We start from the raw sequence: 16,413 nt of genomic DNA on the forward strand, positions 1-16,413 counted from the left end.
TCCTATTTTACTTCTGAACACCAGCGTGAAGCAGTCAGAATAATCAATGCGGAAGGAACACTGTAATTTCTCTGACAAGCCAAACATGAGCTCTCTTGCCAAAAATTTCCACACCTGAAATGTTGCTTCTTCTGAAAGCATATTAAATGTAACTCGGAGATACAGCATTTGCAAAAAAAAAAAAAAAAAAAGCCAATCTGCACAGATTTAAGCTATGCACCAAACTTGCACTAGTCACGACCCAAAAGAAAAAAAAAAAAAAACCTTTAATGATGAAGGCATAACGAAAAAGTGATTTTCCATGCCAACTTGACTGACTCATCTGAAATTTCGTGTGGAAAGACGTGAACAGCGTGCTCTGTGTTAACATCGGCGTGCTGCTTAACTGTGCGGAGGCGGCTTTGATTCGGTTTCGGTAATTTTGCAAATGAATTCTGAGAAAGGGAGGGTTGCACCGCTGTGGGAGTGGTCACAATAGGCCGGCGCTAGAATCTTGACATAGCAGATATTGGAAAATAAACATAATTTTATATTTTTGACAAAATACAGTGTTTCACATTCCTCTATATTGATTGATATTCTTCTATATGACGACACACGTTAACTGGATTTGACTTGACGCGCTATGTACGTGTTAGCAAAAACCTCTGATGGAACTTTTGCATCACAATGTTCACACACTATATCATCACCGGCACACCTTTGATGTTTCCTCAGGCAATTTAGTCTCATCTGTCTCCCCCCCCTAATCTTTTTCCTCTTGCTTTTATCTTTCCTCTGTCTTCATCTCTCTTTCTTTTAGTCTCCCTTCTAATCATTTTCACAATGCACTCCCCCTCCCCCTCCCCTTGCTCTCCTCGCTATAGCAGTGGGTGTACTAAGCAGGGATTAGGCGTGATTGAAGTGCTGACGTGAGGCTTCTTCTGCCGAGGCCTCTTATCCTCTGCCGTCCCCTTGAGAGACTTCTCATTGCTGGGCTTCACCAGCAGTTTTGGACCCGGTTCCTCCAACGACTCCCCATGGAAATAGCCTCTCTTCATGCCTCTATGCCTTATCCCCTATAGCTTTTGAGCTTTTTGCCCGATAGATGTGTAGCTTGACCCTGATGCAGCTAGCCAGTAAGCAGTCCAGCTTTTTAATTATATTTTTTTCTTCTTCCTACTATTTTATATCCTGAGACTTCACCGACTTCCCTGGGTGACACTTAACAAAAGGGCGTCTCAGGCTATTCCAACTTGGCTTCCTGATTTAGCATGGAGCACATCATTCAAATATAATGAGCTTAATTGGAGCACTTAGCTCGCCCTCCGAAGGTGTTCGATTGCAACGGTGGAGTTTAAAGGGGGTTGTAGTTCACCGTCATTGTCACGCTGTGTTCTCGCTCGCAAGGTCACGACGCTTTCCTTTTATGTCGAGCACGCCTACAACATCGCCTAGTGGTAGAAGCGCATACAAATGAAGAAGCGAGTAGAATGTGGGTTGCGCTAGTCGCTTTGCACGGCCTAATTCTTAATTACATTCGTCTCCCATCCACTGCCGAGCTGACGGGGATTAACACATAAATGAGTGAGGGATGTGCGCTGTGGCGTGCACGTGGCATATTGTACGCTTTATTCAAGCCTCCTTCACCTGACTTCTGCAATTGACTTAGTCTTTGAAGTCAAGTAGTAAAAAAAAGGGGAGTAGAAGAAAAAAAATGATTATATGCAGAATGTAGCGATGGCCTCAGGGGCTAAGACTGAGAATATTCATGACACTGCTTGTTTCAAAGTTTGTTGATTTTAGCCGCTATTTGATTTTTCCTCTTTGCTTTTCTTTCCCTGCTTGTGTTTCTGCAAGTTTGCTTAAGAGAAGCAGTACTTAGACTGGAATAACATTTACGGCTTCTGTAGACACCTTGGAGGAAATTTGCATCATTTTTAAAATTCTGATTCCAAAGAAAAAAAAATCTTCCTTATTGCTATCTATTAACGTCATTATTCTGGATGCCTACATGTTAGGATTTTTATAAGTCCTACAAAGTAGACTATCTTTCAAATAGGTAAAACATTTAGGGATGTTTGACTCCCCTTTTAATCAAACCGATTCCAGTACGAGTACTCAGTTCTTGAGTAGTCACCGATACCAAGAACCGATAACACTACTTTCAATACCACCCAAAAATGATAGATATTTTTAATTTGTATAGAGTCTATACTAAGTACCATGAGTATCAATAACGTCCACTGATACTGATACCTGGTATCGGTACTTGGCCACTATTTCACATTCTGGAACATTTTGGGGGGACTGAGCAGTGAAGTGGGTGGTCAGTAACAGAGGATAATGGCAATGTATTTTCTCTGAAATAGAAAAACAGGCCCTTTCTTTGCCATTATCGAGGCCAACAGGAGCCAATGGCTCCTATTACACATTAATGGCCCATAAATTGGAACAGAAAGTTCTACAAAAGAGTTTTTTTTTTTTTTTAAAACTCACATCGGCTTAGAAGAGTACACACACACACAAAGTCAACATAGCCGTTTGCTTATGAGGTCGTCCTTTGTGACTCACCGCTTTATGTATTTTAGCTCTCCATGGCTTTTTCTGCTTTGCGTGTCATGTGAAGTGCAAAAATTCTAGCCAAGTCAATGTCTGGAATTTTATTTAATGGACGATCGATTACTTGCCGAGGTTGTCCTTAGTATGGTTTGTGAGAATGCGTATCTGTAGGTACTGCGTGGTTTACTCACCAGCGGTAAGTCAAAAGCACAGATTTCAAAATTGGCCTTTCACTGCACTACTTTTTTTTTTTGACTTTATATAATTTCCTAGTCATTTCACTGTCTTTTTGTTTGGCTATTTATTTCCAAACTATCTGTATTTAATTTTACATGGCCCTATTGCTGATCTCCTCCATGTAAATGATCTCTTGGTTGTTTCACTGCCAGGCACATGATGGAATCTGGCGTGTAGGTTTTCAATCAAACCTTGTGGCAAACACTAAATATTATATCCGATGGGATGGTAGAACCTAGCAATTTTTTTTTTTGTCGTAATCATTTATCATTAAATATTTAGCCCATTTTTTTTTTTACCTAATAGCAAGAGGAGGTATTCAAGTCTTAATCACGAGCTCAGAAGAGATGCGCACGCTAAGAAGTGAGGTTCCCCGACTCTTCATCTTATTCGAGGCCTGAGATTATTTTGTCTCTTTTCATTTTGTTTTCCTTCTAGTCTCACTCCTCCACACAATCACCATTTCAGTCTGCTGGTGTATCCCTTCATCTCCAGGGTGTCATTGAAGAGACCCATTTGGCTCTCCAGACTAATAACCATTGCAAAGATTGAAAGGGGATAATGTTATTGACTTAGATGCATACTGAGTGTACGTGTGTGGGAAGAATTTTCACGAGGATGTCACGCACACGTCGCACTGCTTCCATGTACATGCTAACGTTTCAATTTGAAGTGTGTGAGCAATTGGTGTGTATTTAGGTTAAAAAAAAAATGCTGCTCTGGATATTAATTCAACCAGACTGTATGTATGTGTGTTATTAGTCTGCTTAAAAAGGAAACCATTTTTCTTCTCTGTTTGCAATCAACAGCAGACAAAGGTTAAAAAGAGAAAGCTAAAAAAAAAAAAGCCAATGAGAATAATCCATCTTTCTTTTTATCTCTTGAAGGAGCGCATCCATCCAAAGGCCGGGATACACACACACACACACACACATGGTTGCATGAATAGAGCAGGAGATGCATATTGTTTTGGCTACAGGCTACAACTGGTTCTAACTGGATTTAAAGCAACATCACCCCCCCCTCCCCTTTAGATTTAAAAAAAACGGCGTTAATGCTTCCCTGAGTCATCTCCATGTGACCCCAGATTCTTAATGTTCCATGTTAAGTGCATTTTAAGTATCTTATAGTGCAATATAATTTTCATCTCAAAAATGGATATTAATGTAAGTCATCCCCCTTTTTAAATACATGCTCAATGTGACTGGCTATTCCGGCAAGGTCAAAGGTCAATGTTGAGGAAGGTGTTCAATCGTTAACCCTCGTTTGGCACCCTGCTCTTCTGGATTATATTACCGTAAAGGGCTTTTTCACGATGAGTCATGTTTATTTCATTCCTATTTTATTTCCTTTTTTTTTTTTTTTTTAATGACTCTGCTGTTGCCCTTTTAACCTGTCACGCGCCGAGCAAGCTGCTAAATGTTCTGGCAGTACACAAGAGAGTATAGAGATAATAAATATTAGATGGACTCTGCTTTGACCAGCTAGGTGTGCTAATCTGTATAAAGGGATGGAGAAACTCCCGGAAGCTCCCGTCCTCAATTTCACCTCCGCCAGCATGATCGCACTGCATTCAATTAACTAGCCAAATTGCAAATGCAATTTTTTTTTTAGCAAACCTGGATTTTTGAAACAGCACGAGCCTTTGAGTAATGAAAATGCTAGCATGACGCTTTCTGCTTCGTGCCTCCTTCCAGCAGGCAGAGTGTGTGTTGACAGAGAAGGATGTGGTGAGGTGGAGGCACGGCCAGGCTTCTGACAAGAGAGATAATAGCCAATAAGGAGTTGCCACTCTAGATGAGTGACGGGCTCCTGGGATGGCCCCCACCTGCCTGTTTCTTTATGGATGCAAACATATACTGTTGCATTCAAATCTCCTGGTGATAAAGAGCATAGGAGCTACCTGGATAGTATTCTCTCCGCACAATTGCCTTAGCTGATGGGATTGAACCTGCAGGCACCTGCCCCTGTTTTTCACACAACCTCCATTCTTCCTCCGTTGACTCCAGCCATTTACTGTCACTCTGAACTTCATCACTCATGCGACACCATCAGCAGCAAATAAGGTCTTGGTGACTTCGACACACACGTGTGTGTTTGTGTGGGTACATGTGAGCTTCTTGGAAAAACACTTGAGCCATCCAACTCAGACACAAATGCGCATTAAAAAAAAAAAAAGCTATTCAGGTTCATTCAATATTTTTTTTTTAATTGGCATTAGGCTATTCAGGTTCATTCAATATTTTTTTTTAATTGGCATTGGCCTAGTTCGTGTTGGTCAGTCCACCAGTCCGTCGTTGAACCTTGTCTTGACATCCCGCATCATCCATGATGCTCCAAATTCATTTGACACGGTTTGGCTAGTCACCGAGCTTCAAGATCTCCGCTTGCCTGGTTAGCGTTTTATGTTCACAAGCAACTAATTACTGAGTAGTCCGGCGACACATAAAATGCTAATTAAATCCCAATATGGGGTCGTTTTAAATGCATGATGTTGGACTGAATGTTATTAAGAGAGTCAACAAATAGCGAGTAGTGCTGGCTTTGGATCTTGAACTGTTTCCCTGTAAAACTGCAGGAATCTGATATTTGCTGTGTTGGATTTCAGTTCAAATTAACATTTAATCTCTTAGGGAGCAGTTTTATTTCTTCTTGTCTTTTCTTTTTTGCTTTCAGTCTACTTTGTTGGTTTGTCAGCAATATATTAATTTTGACTATGCTAGAAAAAACATTTTACGGATTATTTGACTAATTACCGTAATTTTTGGACTATAAACCGCACCAGCTAAAACTCAAAATTTGCGAAAACAGTCGCGGCTTATAGTCCGAAATTTACGGTAATTGTATATAACTTGACATGAGAATGCCTTCTTTTATATTCTTTTCCATCCACCCATTTTCTGTACCGCTTCGTCCCACTTTTCAATTTTTAATTACCGTATTTTCTGGACTATAAGGCGCACCTAAAAACCCCAAATTTTCTCAAAAGCCGACAGTGCACCTTATAGTCCGGAAAATACAGTATTTTTTACACTAATTTCACAGATTAGATTACTAATGCCCAGGAGAGTGGCTATAGTGGTTTTCTGTCTGGCTGCACCTTAATCGTGACCCAAACAAAGACAAGAGGCCCAGTTTTGCTATTCTGTGATAATCTTAGATGTTGTACCAGAACTTTCTACATTGACCTCACTGTCAGTAAAGTCACACTGAACAGCAGTGGAGAGTCACTTTAAGGACGGAAGAGCGCCAAAGATGATAATGACCGAACTAATTGCTTCCACTGGATTTTGAAATCGAACCCCAACCCCAAGTGAACGCGCTATACTGCTCGCAAATGGAATATTGATGTCTGTGGCGAAAATAAGGGAAAATGACCCCCCCCCCCCCGTATATGATCAATGTAAAGCCACAGATTTGAGCAGAACATGTCTCAACAGGCAATACATTTCCCTTTTATGGATCCGTATATACTTACAACTAGTTTAATATTGCTGAGGTACACAAATATTTTATTATAGCCACTTGCCATGTATTATTCATAGCAGCCATATTCATTAATGGCAACTTTGAAATGATATCATAATGAAGCTATGGAGAATCATAGATATTATGGATTAAGTAATGAGGTAAAAGTTGGTAAAATGATTACAGCAAAAAGTGGATGATTCTTGGCTTGTTGTGTTTATATTCCTTAACATTTACTTTAATTGATTTTAAAGACACATTTTAAGACACAGTAGTGGATTTGCAGTATAAATGAATTTATTTGATTTATAACCACAACTGAAAAGAAAATAGATTTTTTTCCCATACAGCCGCGTTTGATATATTACGTTTGTGCAGTGCTGTATATGATTAAGTGGGTGCCTGTGATTTATTCAATTAGATGGTGGTAATTAGTAAAGATAAAGGTTTTAATCTTACTCTCCGAATCCCACTGTGTTGTGTATCCAATGTTGCAATAATGGCTTTTATTTATTCCCTTGGCAAAGGCAAGAGAGTTTTCATCAGGCCTTTTGTTGCTTCTCATATTTCCTCGCTACACTGAAAGGCTTGGAGATTCCAAGAGAATGATTTATAGTGACCGGAATCAACACCTCGTCATCCCGTAACCTTGGTCAACTTTCTTTTGTGGCTGTATTTTCTTTCTAAATTCTTAGTGTGAGATTTTCTCAGCTTTACACGAATGTTCATCCATGTTTGCGTGTAGTCTGTTCCAAACCAAACAAACTGAAGCTTTTTTTCAGCCAGTCTTCCGTTGTGCTTGCTCTCTTCTTGTCATCTATCTTTTTTTTTTCCTCCTTTTATATCGTGGCCTTCGTGACTTCTCTGTGAGTGTACACAATAGAGAATAGAACATTGAGGAAATTTTGCACCTCAGTGGATTCTTCTGTTTCTAGGTAATGATGGATATTCTTTATCCTACTGCTGTTTGCTTTCTGTAAGGATCCAATTAGCAACATGGACATGATTTTTTGTGTTAGCCACACCGGCTAAACTCCCATTGTTATAAATAACTAAGTCAGAACTTTGGTTTGGCCTTCCAACAGCTCCCTCATTTCCTATCCTGACTTTCTCGTAATGTGAATAAAAAATGGGCTCAAGAAGTCACTTTGAAACATGGAAGTGATGTAAAACTGTCAAATTAAGCTTGTTCGGGATTCATGTGCACCATTAGATAGCAATAGTTTTCCATCACAAGTAGTCTGTGTATACGTGACATCTAAATCCTCAATTGTGCAAACAGCGCTTTTATGATCGTAAGCGAACTGCGGAATTATCAAAAGTGTAATTATGCTGTTTGCTTGATGCGACCTTTTCTACATGGCAAAGCAGTTCTCCGTTTTTAAAGAGGCTATTTCATTATTTAGTCAGAAGGGAACATGGATGTGTTTGTGAGATGGTTTGGATTTAGTGGTCATTCTGTTTTATTCATGGTTTGTGGATATGAATTGAAAATATTTTCATCAGACACCTTTCACCCCAAATCTTCAATTTTAATGAACGAGAACATCTGGGGTGTCTAACGCCGTTTTTGTTGCGGGCAAAATTGTAGTCATAATTTCCTTCGGAGGGCCATTATGACTCATTGTATTATATTATATACACGATAAGCTACACAACAAACTGATGAATAATTATGACATCAGAGACTCATAAAAACAGTTTTAAAAGATTACTGGTAATAAAAAATTGCAAGCAATATCTATTTTTTAAAAGTGGAGAGAATTTGTAATTTTAGTATTGCACAATTTGTCTTGGTGAAATAATGTGGCGGGCCGTATCTGGCCCCCGGGGCCTCAGGTTTGACACCGATGCCTTACATCCACTTTTTTGTTCTTGTCATTTTCAGCGAGGGAAGAAAATGTGGCTACCTTCCGAGGCTCTGAGTACTTCTGTTACGACCTGTCGCAGAACCCAATCCAGAGCAGCAGCGATGAGATCACGTTGTCCTTCAAGACGTGGCAGCGCAACGGCCTTTTGCTCCACACGGGGAAATCAGCAGACTATGTCAATCTGGCGCTTAAAGATGGCGCCGTTTCCCTCGTCATCAATCTGGGTTCCGGGGCCTTTGAGGCCATCGTGGAGCCCGTCAATGGAAAATTCAATGACAACGCCTGGCACGATATCAAAGTCACACGCAACCTGAGACAGGTAATCGGGGTCGGGGGGGAGTGGTGATGGATGGCGTTTGGCAACAGGTTGAATTATTTTGGGGAGAGGGAGGGGGTGGCTGGTGGGGGTTTTCAGATGAGCTGAGTGACAGAGCTGGTTTTAAAAATGTCACCATGTTCTTATCAGTTGTCATTGCATTGCCACAGTTCAGTGAGAAATGCCATCAAATTTCTTTACATGACCTTCTTTTAATTCATTGTTTGACTTCTGTTTGAATCGTTGAAAGCAAAGCAGTTTTTTAGCTCTTAGTTTAGTCCAAATATTTTCTTCTGTAATGTTTGCTAACAGTAAGGATTCACGTCTGATCAATTTCGCAGTTGTGATCTTCTTGCTTTCAGACGCATTTTGTTTAGATGGAATATAGACAAAAGGAAATGTTTGTCTTTGAGAAGTCCATTAATGCTGTATTTATAGTATGAGGCTTTTTTATTTTTTATAAGTAGATTTTATCACAGGATCGTTTAGCATAGATGCACTTTGTGGTTTGTTCGCATTAGGGCGGAGCAGTACTGTACAATCGGACATTATTATTATTTTCTTACAATTCTAACTCCGGAATGCCTCTTAGTAATTCTGATGGCACTAAAAGACTTGATTTACTAAGCTTTTATTGCATAATGGTAAAAGATTTTTTATTAGAGTTAAAATAAAAAAAAAATAAAAAAACATTTCAAATAAAATAAAGAAATAAATTTAAAAATAAATAAATATCAGAGAGTGTATATATATATATATATATGTATATAAATAAATAAATATCAGAGTAAAAATAAAATAATGAACTGTGGTAGCCTGCAAAGGATTCATTTTATGGTTTCACTGTTGTATGAATCAATGCTGCTGAAAAGGGCTTACACAGGGCAGACAAGTGTTGAGTTAGCGTTAGCTATGGCAGCCGGGGGTTTGTCAATAGTTGTGTCTGCAAGGCAAAGATGGCCTTCTAAACAGTACAAGTTCCTTAAGTGCTGATTTCCTGACATCTGCAGCAAACCGTAGCGCCACGGGTTAGTCGTGTAGATGAAGATGTAATTGCTCACAGTGTAGTCTGCTCCTTCTTCGATTCTGCCCTTGCTTTTCACGATCATTTTTTTTCCCACTTTGAAAGCCGCTGTTAAATCCAGGGTGAACAAAAAAAACACTACAGGTTCTGTATGGATTTCCGCTATGCTGCAAAAATCATCAAATCCAAGATCTTTTTTCACGCTGCTGTTGCCTGTGCTTTCTGGCAGTGATTTTTAGGAAATGTGATTAGAAGCTGACCCTTTATTATATTCTACAAATCATGTAGTGTTTATTCACCGCGGCACTAACTCATCCATGATACAATTCATGTTTTACTAACCAATATCTAACTAATGTACTAACTATCATCCTAATTCTTCATCATTGGTTTTATTTGATTTCTGTCCATCCTTATTAACAACCTTTTTTGTTCACTATTCTTTTGATTTCCTTTCTTCCCCTTTTTTCTGGAAAGCAATCAGGCATTGGACACGCTATGGTAAACAAACTACATTGTCTGGTAGATATCATTCTTATTGTCTTTTTTTTGGGTTTGCCGTGTGTCCCCTCCCCCTCTCTTCTTTTATTCGTTCTTTATTTTTTGAGTTCCATCCTAGACACTCTTATCAAAAAATGAGGAGATGGGTTTGTATTACCAGGCAATTCTTTCTTCACTTCTCAATTTCCTCCCTGACCTGCCCACAACCTTCTTATTTACCTCACAATTCCCCCATCCTGTTTTTTTCACTTTAGCTTTTATTTATTTTCTTTTTTTTTAACCTTTTTTTTTTACATTTCTGCAGATTTCCAATAAATACAAAAATTGACTATTTTGCCTTTTGCCGGGGCAATTTCTTTTGTTCTTTTTTTTTTGTTCACACAAAAGTCCCCATTTTTTGTGAGGACTGTCGTCCAGAACTGACAGAAGCTTTCCACAATCCCAGCAAAGATGGTGACCTCAACACCGAGCCCTAAAAACCAGAAAACTACTTCAAACTGGAAACGCTGAAGTTTTATTGCGGGAGCTCTGACAGTTGTTTCCAACTCACTATGGCGCATGGCATGCCCAGACGTCATTCCACATCATAATCCATGCAACCCCAATTAACCACTAACACAATAATTCAATCACTCATCTTTCATTCAATCACTTTCACCCATTTTGCCCCTCCCCTTGTGTGTTTTTGTAGCATGTTGGTGGTGAACGTTTGCGTCTTATCTAACCCTTAACGCCTTACCCCTGGGTCCATAGACACAACATTTTGAAGAATATGCATACTGATCTAGGATTTTTGGCATTTGAGCTAAACCTGATCCGAGATCAGCAACTGCAATTCTGAGAAAAGATTCTGAATATGGGCCTTGGTCTTGAATGTGCATGAGAGTCGGCACCTCGTGTGGTCTGCTCAAGCTGTGTATGGTTACCATTCAATTACTCCCTTACATGTCCAATTAAATGTGTCGAATTTTTATTTATTTTTTAAACAGTGGTGGCGTTGGTTTGCAAATTGACGTGGTGTGAAAAAGATCCCTTTTGTTTTGCATGTGTGTAGCGTCTGCAAGCGAGAGGAGCGTGCGGGAGAATTTTGTGTGTGTTAACCTTATACGTGTGTCTGCAATTACGAGACGAATCCCTAAACCCAAGACAAGTGTTCTCAATTTGTCCTTGGTTTGAACATTGTACTAACCCTCCCTCCCCAACCTAAAGTATCAAAACCAAACCTACGATTCATTTTCTTACCCCCATCAAAGATAAAGAAAATATGCCTCTGCCATATTTTCTTTACCTGTCCTGTGAATTCCTATGACTAAAAATCCATTACCCAAATCAAAACGCCGTCTGGTCCAAAAAAAAACGATCGGGGAGTCGACGAAAAATGGAGTGCAAAAAGTCCAAATGCAGACCAAGGAAGGAGATGTGTTTTTAAAAATGTGGCACGAGGTCCGATCCCAGATTGTAATGCTTCCGCATCGGCTATGTGCTACCCCTCCCCCCCTTAACAGGTGACAATATCCGTCGATGGGATCCTCACCACTACTGGCTACACCCAAGAAGACTACACCATGCTGGGTTCTGACGATTTCTTCTATGTGGGTGGGAGCCCCAGTACTGCCGACCTTCCTGGATCTCCAGTTAGCAACAATTTCATGGGCTGCCTCAAAGAGGTAGGAGAACAAACAAAACCAAGCCATGACTAATTCTGACCTTCAGTAGCTATTTTAAATGTAATCAATATTACCGTATTGGCCCGAATATAAGACGACCCCGATTTTAAGACGACACCCTCTTTTTCAAGACTCAAGTTTGAAAAAAAAGCCTTTGTCTAAACCCCAAATGTAAGACGACCCCCCTTTTTCAGTTTTATTTCAATAAAAAAAACCTCGTCTTATATTCAGGCCAATACGGTATATGAAAGCCCAAAAAATAATAAATAAATACAATTAAATTCTCTAATGAAATGTGCTGAGTTAGCTCAGGGAGTATGAAACGTTCCCTAGTTTCATACTTAAAAATAATTCATCATACTTGCTGTGAGACAATATATAAAAATTGCTCGTGTCACATGTAATTTGCCGCATCAGCTTGAGTGTGCGGCGAGAGCGTCTCCCAACGGGCAACGATATGAAACAAATGAAGTAGCTGCTGATGAAGACCTCTCAAATGTGTTTGTTGTGTTTTGGGACATAGCCGAATATGGTTTTACAAACGCATATTTAAATCTAGCTAAATTATAGCAGACACATTAGCCTAACGCAGATTATGGGATGTCATATGAGCCAGGAAATCGTTTAATCATCTTTTTATTGTAGTCGGTTCGTCCTTCTTTCACATCATCATTTGTGGCTGACGCATATTACAGCAATAAGATGAGAAAGTCACCTTGTCTGGATCGTTTTGTTTTGTGTTTCCACTGAGCGGCTTTAGGTGCTGTTCTCCACTCAAGTCTGTTTGCCTTTGACACAAATGTGTGAACGCTTCCAAATATACCTGCGTGTTTAGGGCTAAATTTGACACTGAAGAAAGAAAACTGCAAAATTACCAACCATGATTGTTTGTCAGACATAAACACCCAAAAGCGACTAATAGCGTGTTGTGGTGGTATCCAGAATCATCCAGTCCTAATTTCAAGACAAGGGCAGATGTCCATTTAGAAAATAAACTTGCGTGTGCATATGTAGCCGCAACATTTTTGAGAGTGTGTGTGACCCAGCGATGCCTTGGCCCTTGAGAGTGTGACACGCTTGGACAGGATCATGGAGGTGATTCACCATTTGGCCTGACAGTGGTAGTACTTTGTGGCCGTCATACATTGCAGCCATGAAGCCATCTGCTAACCTGGATGATGCAAATGACTCCAGATTGATTAGAACACAAAATACTATTACCGTGTTTTCCGGACTATAAGACGCACCGGACAATAAGGCGCACCTTCAATGAATGGCCCATTTTAAATCTTTGTCCATATATAAGACGCACTGGACTATAAGGCGCACCATTAATGCAATCGCAATAACTTGAAATAGTGAAAACAACAGATTTGTAATCCAAATCGAATCATTCTTTATTTTATCTTTTTTATTTCAACTTCAGACGCAACAATTTACTTTATAATCACAAAATCATGATTGATTCATGATTCATAGTCTTCAGCTGGCCACTTATGGTTGTTTTTATGACACAATGCTTCGGGCCAGTTTAAATTTAGAATTTGGTCCATATATAAGGCGCACTGGACTATAAGGCGCACTGTCGGCTTTTGAGAAAATTTTAGGTTTTTAGGTGCGCCTTATAGTCCGGAAAACACGGTAATTCTCTTTCCATTTGTTTTCCTCATCTCTCTTCCTGTTCAATCTCTCTGGATAAAGAGTGAACAATTTACCATTTAGATCACAGAGGGTTTGTCTATTGATCTCCCCAACGCGAGAACATAAATTACATCCCTTTGAAACAGCCAAACATTGATGTTGACATGTTTTGCTGCAGTATGTGAATACCTTATTTTCCTCTGTCTGCCAACGAGAGATAGTGTGCTGCTTTCACAACCCCCCCTTTGTGTTCAGACAGCACTGCATGCATCTGCCCCTTTAGGCTACAGGGGATGTCATCCATACACAATACTCACACAGGCTCCGCCCACTGCTCTCCATCCGCCACGTGAAAGGAAGGCCAGTGGGCAGTCAGCCTGATGTTTGCAAGCAGCATGCTGTCAGCGCCTTGCGCAAGCCCTTGCCTTTCCCGCACGCCATTCAAGCCATCCTTGGGGTGTCTCGGGGCACCCGTCGATGGTTCCAGAGCCGTGGAGTGGCAACTTGTGGGGGTGGCAGGAGCATGCGCTGTCATCAAGCATCAAGGAGAAGGACTTGAGAGCAGGAAGAGGATGAATGTGAGGACAGATGGGATTGAAATTCAACTGGCGTATAGAATAAAAAACATGTAGTTGAGGTCTGATGCGGGGAAGTTGACTTAAGCAGGAAGGGCAAGAATGAATAAGAGTGAGGAGAAAGGAGGGCAAGACTATTTGAAAGGAACACGTTTGTTTGGGTTAGTCATCACATTTTGCACATTTTCCCCTTCAGATACAAATGCAAATGTAACCCTGTCCTTCTATTTTTTAATTTTTGTTTTAATTTCTGGAGGGCCAAACAGAGGGTGATGTGAATGTCTGACTTGACCTCACCCTATTCGTCGTTGCTCTTTTAAGATATTTATGTTCTTCCTATTAATCAATTAATTTATGTGAAGAGAATAAAAAAAAGAAAAAAATCCAAAATAGACCTGCTCATTGACACTGAACCTTTATAATATAGCCTGAATATTTTTTACAAAAATTTTGAAACTAATGGTGTCAAACCCGTGGGTTAGGGTTAGGGTTAGGGTTAACCGTGAACTGGTTTAATCCCGCCCGTGAGATGATTTGAAGTTAATTAACTACAAATTTGGAGTCTAAATATTGATTTGAAATTAGTAGAAGGAAATTCTACTCCTCCCACTACCAGCAGTGTTTGAGTTGCAGTCTTCCTAACTTAATCTAGGAAATGGCACAATTCCCAGCATGTGACTAATACATTTGCTGTACATACGGACCCTTTAAGTGGTATGTGCATGTTAATTCAAAGGGTTAGAATCCTCTTGTTTCTTCATTAAAATTGGTGCTACATCAGCATCTGTCAGCAGCTGCAGTTTGGGGCCTGAGAGGACATGAAGTAGATTAAGGAGACATTCTAAATGTGGATAGACCAGTGTGTGTGCTTGGTCTAGCCCCACCTCCCCTCCCCTTCCCTTCCCTGGCCCAATCAATACACCATCCTGGAGCAGAGATGGGGCATCGTGGCTTTATGGAGTCATTACACTTCCCTGCATTATGAATGGGCTCCAGAAGATCAGTGATAGGTCAAAGGATAGCCTGGCAAAACATGGCCGACCATAATAAAGGTGCGTGTGGCAGCGGTCGTCACACCCTCTTTTATGATAACAATTCAATCATCTGGATTGAAGCCATTTTTTTAAAAAACTTTCAGAGTGACCATCACAATACCTTTTTTTTTTCCATTGCAAATGAGTTGCATTAAAACTCCCCCCACTGCTTTCTTCTTTTTCATGTATTATTCAGTTTCTTCTTTTGCCCAAGAGTAGACTTAAAGTGGAAGGTTAGGTAGTTTAAAAAAAACATCAGCGCTCAAGAGGGGGGGGGGGGGTGAATCGTGCAATCTTAATGGGGGTCGATTCGCTAGCATTTTTAATGGCAGGGTAAAAAAAATTATCCCCCCCCCCCCCACAAAAAAAAAAGAAATTTATATCCACTGTCTTTTTCTCCATTTTGCCGGTTTCTCTTTCCTTCTTTGGGTCACCTGTGTTGATCTTCCAGGATTATCAGTAATCCAGCAGCAGTAATATTTGTTTGCTGACAGCTGTGCACGTTGTGACGCTATTGCTGACCCAACACACACCCACACACACACACACACACACACACACTGCCCTATATACCAGGAAAAGCCTCTCTTCCTCCACCGAAAGTAGAGGGGACAATAATGTTCTGCCTCAGTGCATTTCGATGATAATCTACTGTCTTTTTTTTTTTTTTTTTTTTTTTAAAGTGATATTTTGTTATAAAGAAACGTTGGCAAATTTATTGTGGGCAAATAGTGCTGATATTGAATCTATCCTCAGCGGGCTCGTGTTTTTTTGAGCTGTCCGTATACCAGCAGTCTTACTTGCCTGACAGTTCAATACAATATAATAGAGCCAAGTGTTTGTATTCAATCTCCTTTTTCATTTTGAGCAGGGTTGTTGTTCAAATAATATTTAATACGCATGGTGTTAAAAGCACAAAAGATCAATCCACCAGTTTATTCAGCGAAATAATCAAAATGGTTCACAAGATTTTGATTGTTTTTATGTTGCACGTACTGAAGCCTGCCTTTTTTTTTTTTTTAGGTGGTGTACAAAAACAATGACATCCGTCTGGAACTTTCCCGCCTGGCTCGGATTGTAGACCCAAAGATGAAACTTCAGGGCGATGTGGTCTTTAAGTGTGAAAATGTCCCGACCCTTGACCCCATCAACTTCGAGACACCCGATTCCTACCTGGCCTTGCCAAAATGGAACACCAAACGCGTCGGCTCGATCTCCTTCGACTTCCGAACCTCCGAGCCCAACGGCTTAATCCTTTTCACCCACGGCAAACCTCAAGAGCGACGTGATATCAAATCCCAGAAGACCAACAAAGTGGACTTCTTTGCTGTCGAGCTTCTGGATGGGGTTCTCTACCTTGTGTTGGACATGGGTTCTGGTACCATCAAGGTGAAAGCGACACAGGCAAAAGTGAATGAAGGAAGCTGGCATCATGTGGACATCCAAAGAGACGGCCGCTCAGGTAAAGGAATTATTTTTATCCCTGATTTATTATACCGTTTTTTCCGGACTATAAGGCTCACCTAAAAAACAAAAAT

At 40.2% G+C, this 16,413-nt stretch overlaps 1 protein-coding gene across 1 annotated transcript in view; it reads left to right on the forward strand.

Annotated features, from left to right (window-relative positions):
• LOC125990242 (neurexin-3b) overlaps positions 1–16,413 on the forward strand; it is a 152,917-nt gene that overhangs the window by 35,797 nt on the left and 100,707 nt on the right. Inside the window, exons 8-11 of the mRNA XM_049757152.1 lie at positions 8,135–8,436; positions 9,935–9,958; positions 11,464–11,625; positions 15,899–16,337. Of these exons, the coding sequence (XP_049613109.1) occupies positions 8,135–8,436; positions 9,935–9,958; positions 11,464–11,625; positions 15,899–16,337 (927 nt within the window). The remainder of the gene's footprint in view (positions 1–8,134; positions 8,437–9,934; positions 9,959–11,463; positions 11,626–15,898; positions 16,338–16,413) is intronic.

Source organism: Syngnathus scovelli, chromosome 20, assembly GCF_024217435.2.
Source record: "Syngnathus scovelli strain Florida chromosome 20, RoL_Ssco_1.2, whole genome shotgun sequence".
In the NCBI taxonomy this organism is placed as follows: domain Eukaryota; kingdom Metazoa; phylum Chordata; class Actinopteri; order Syngnathiformes; family Syngnathidae; genus Syngnathus; species Syngnathus scovelli.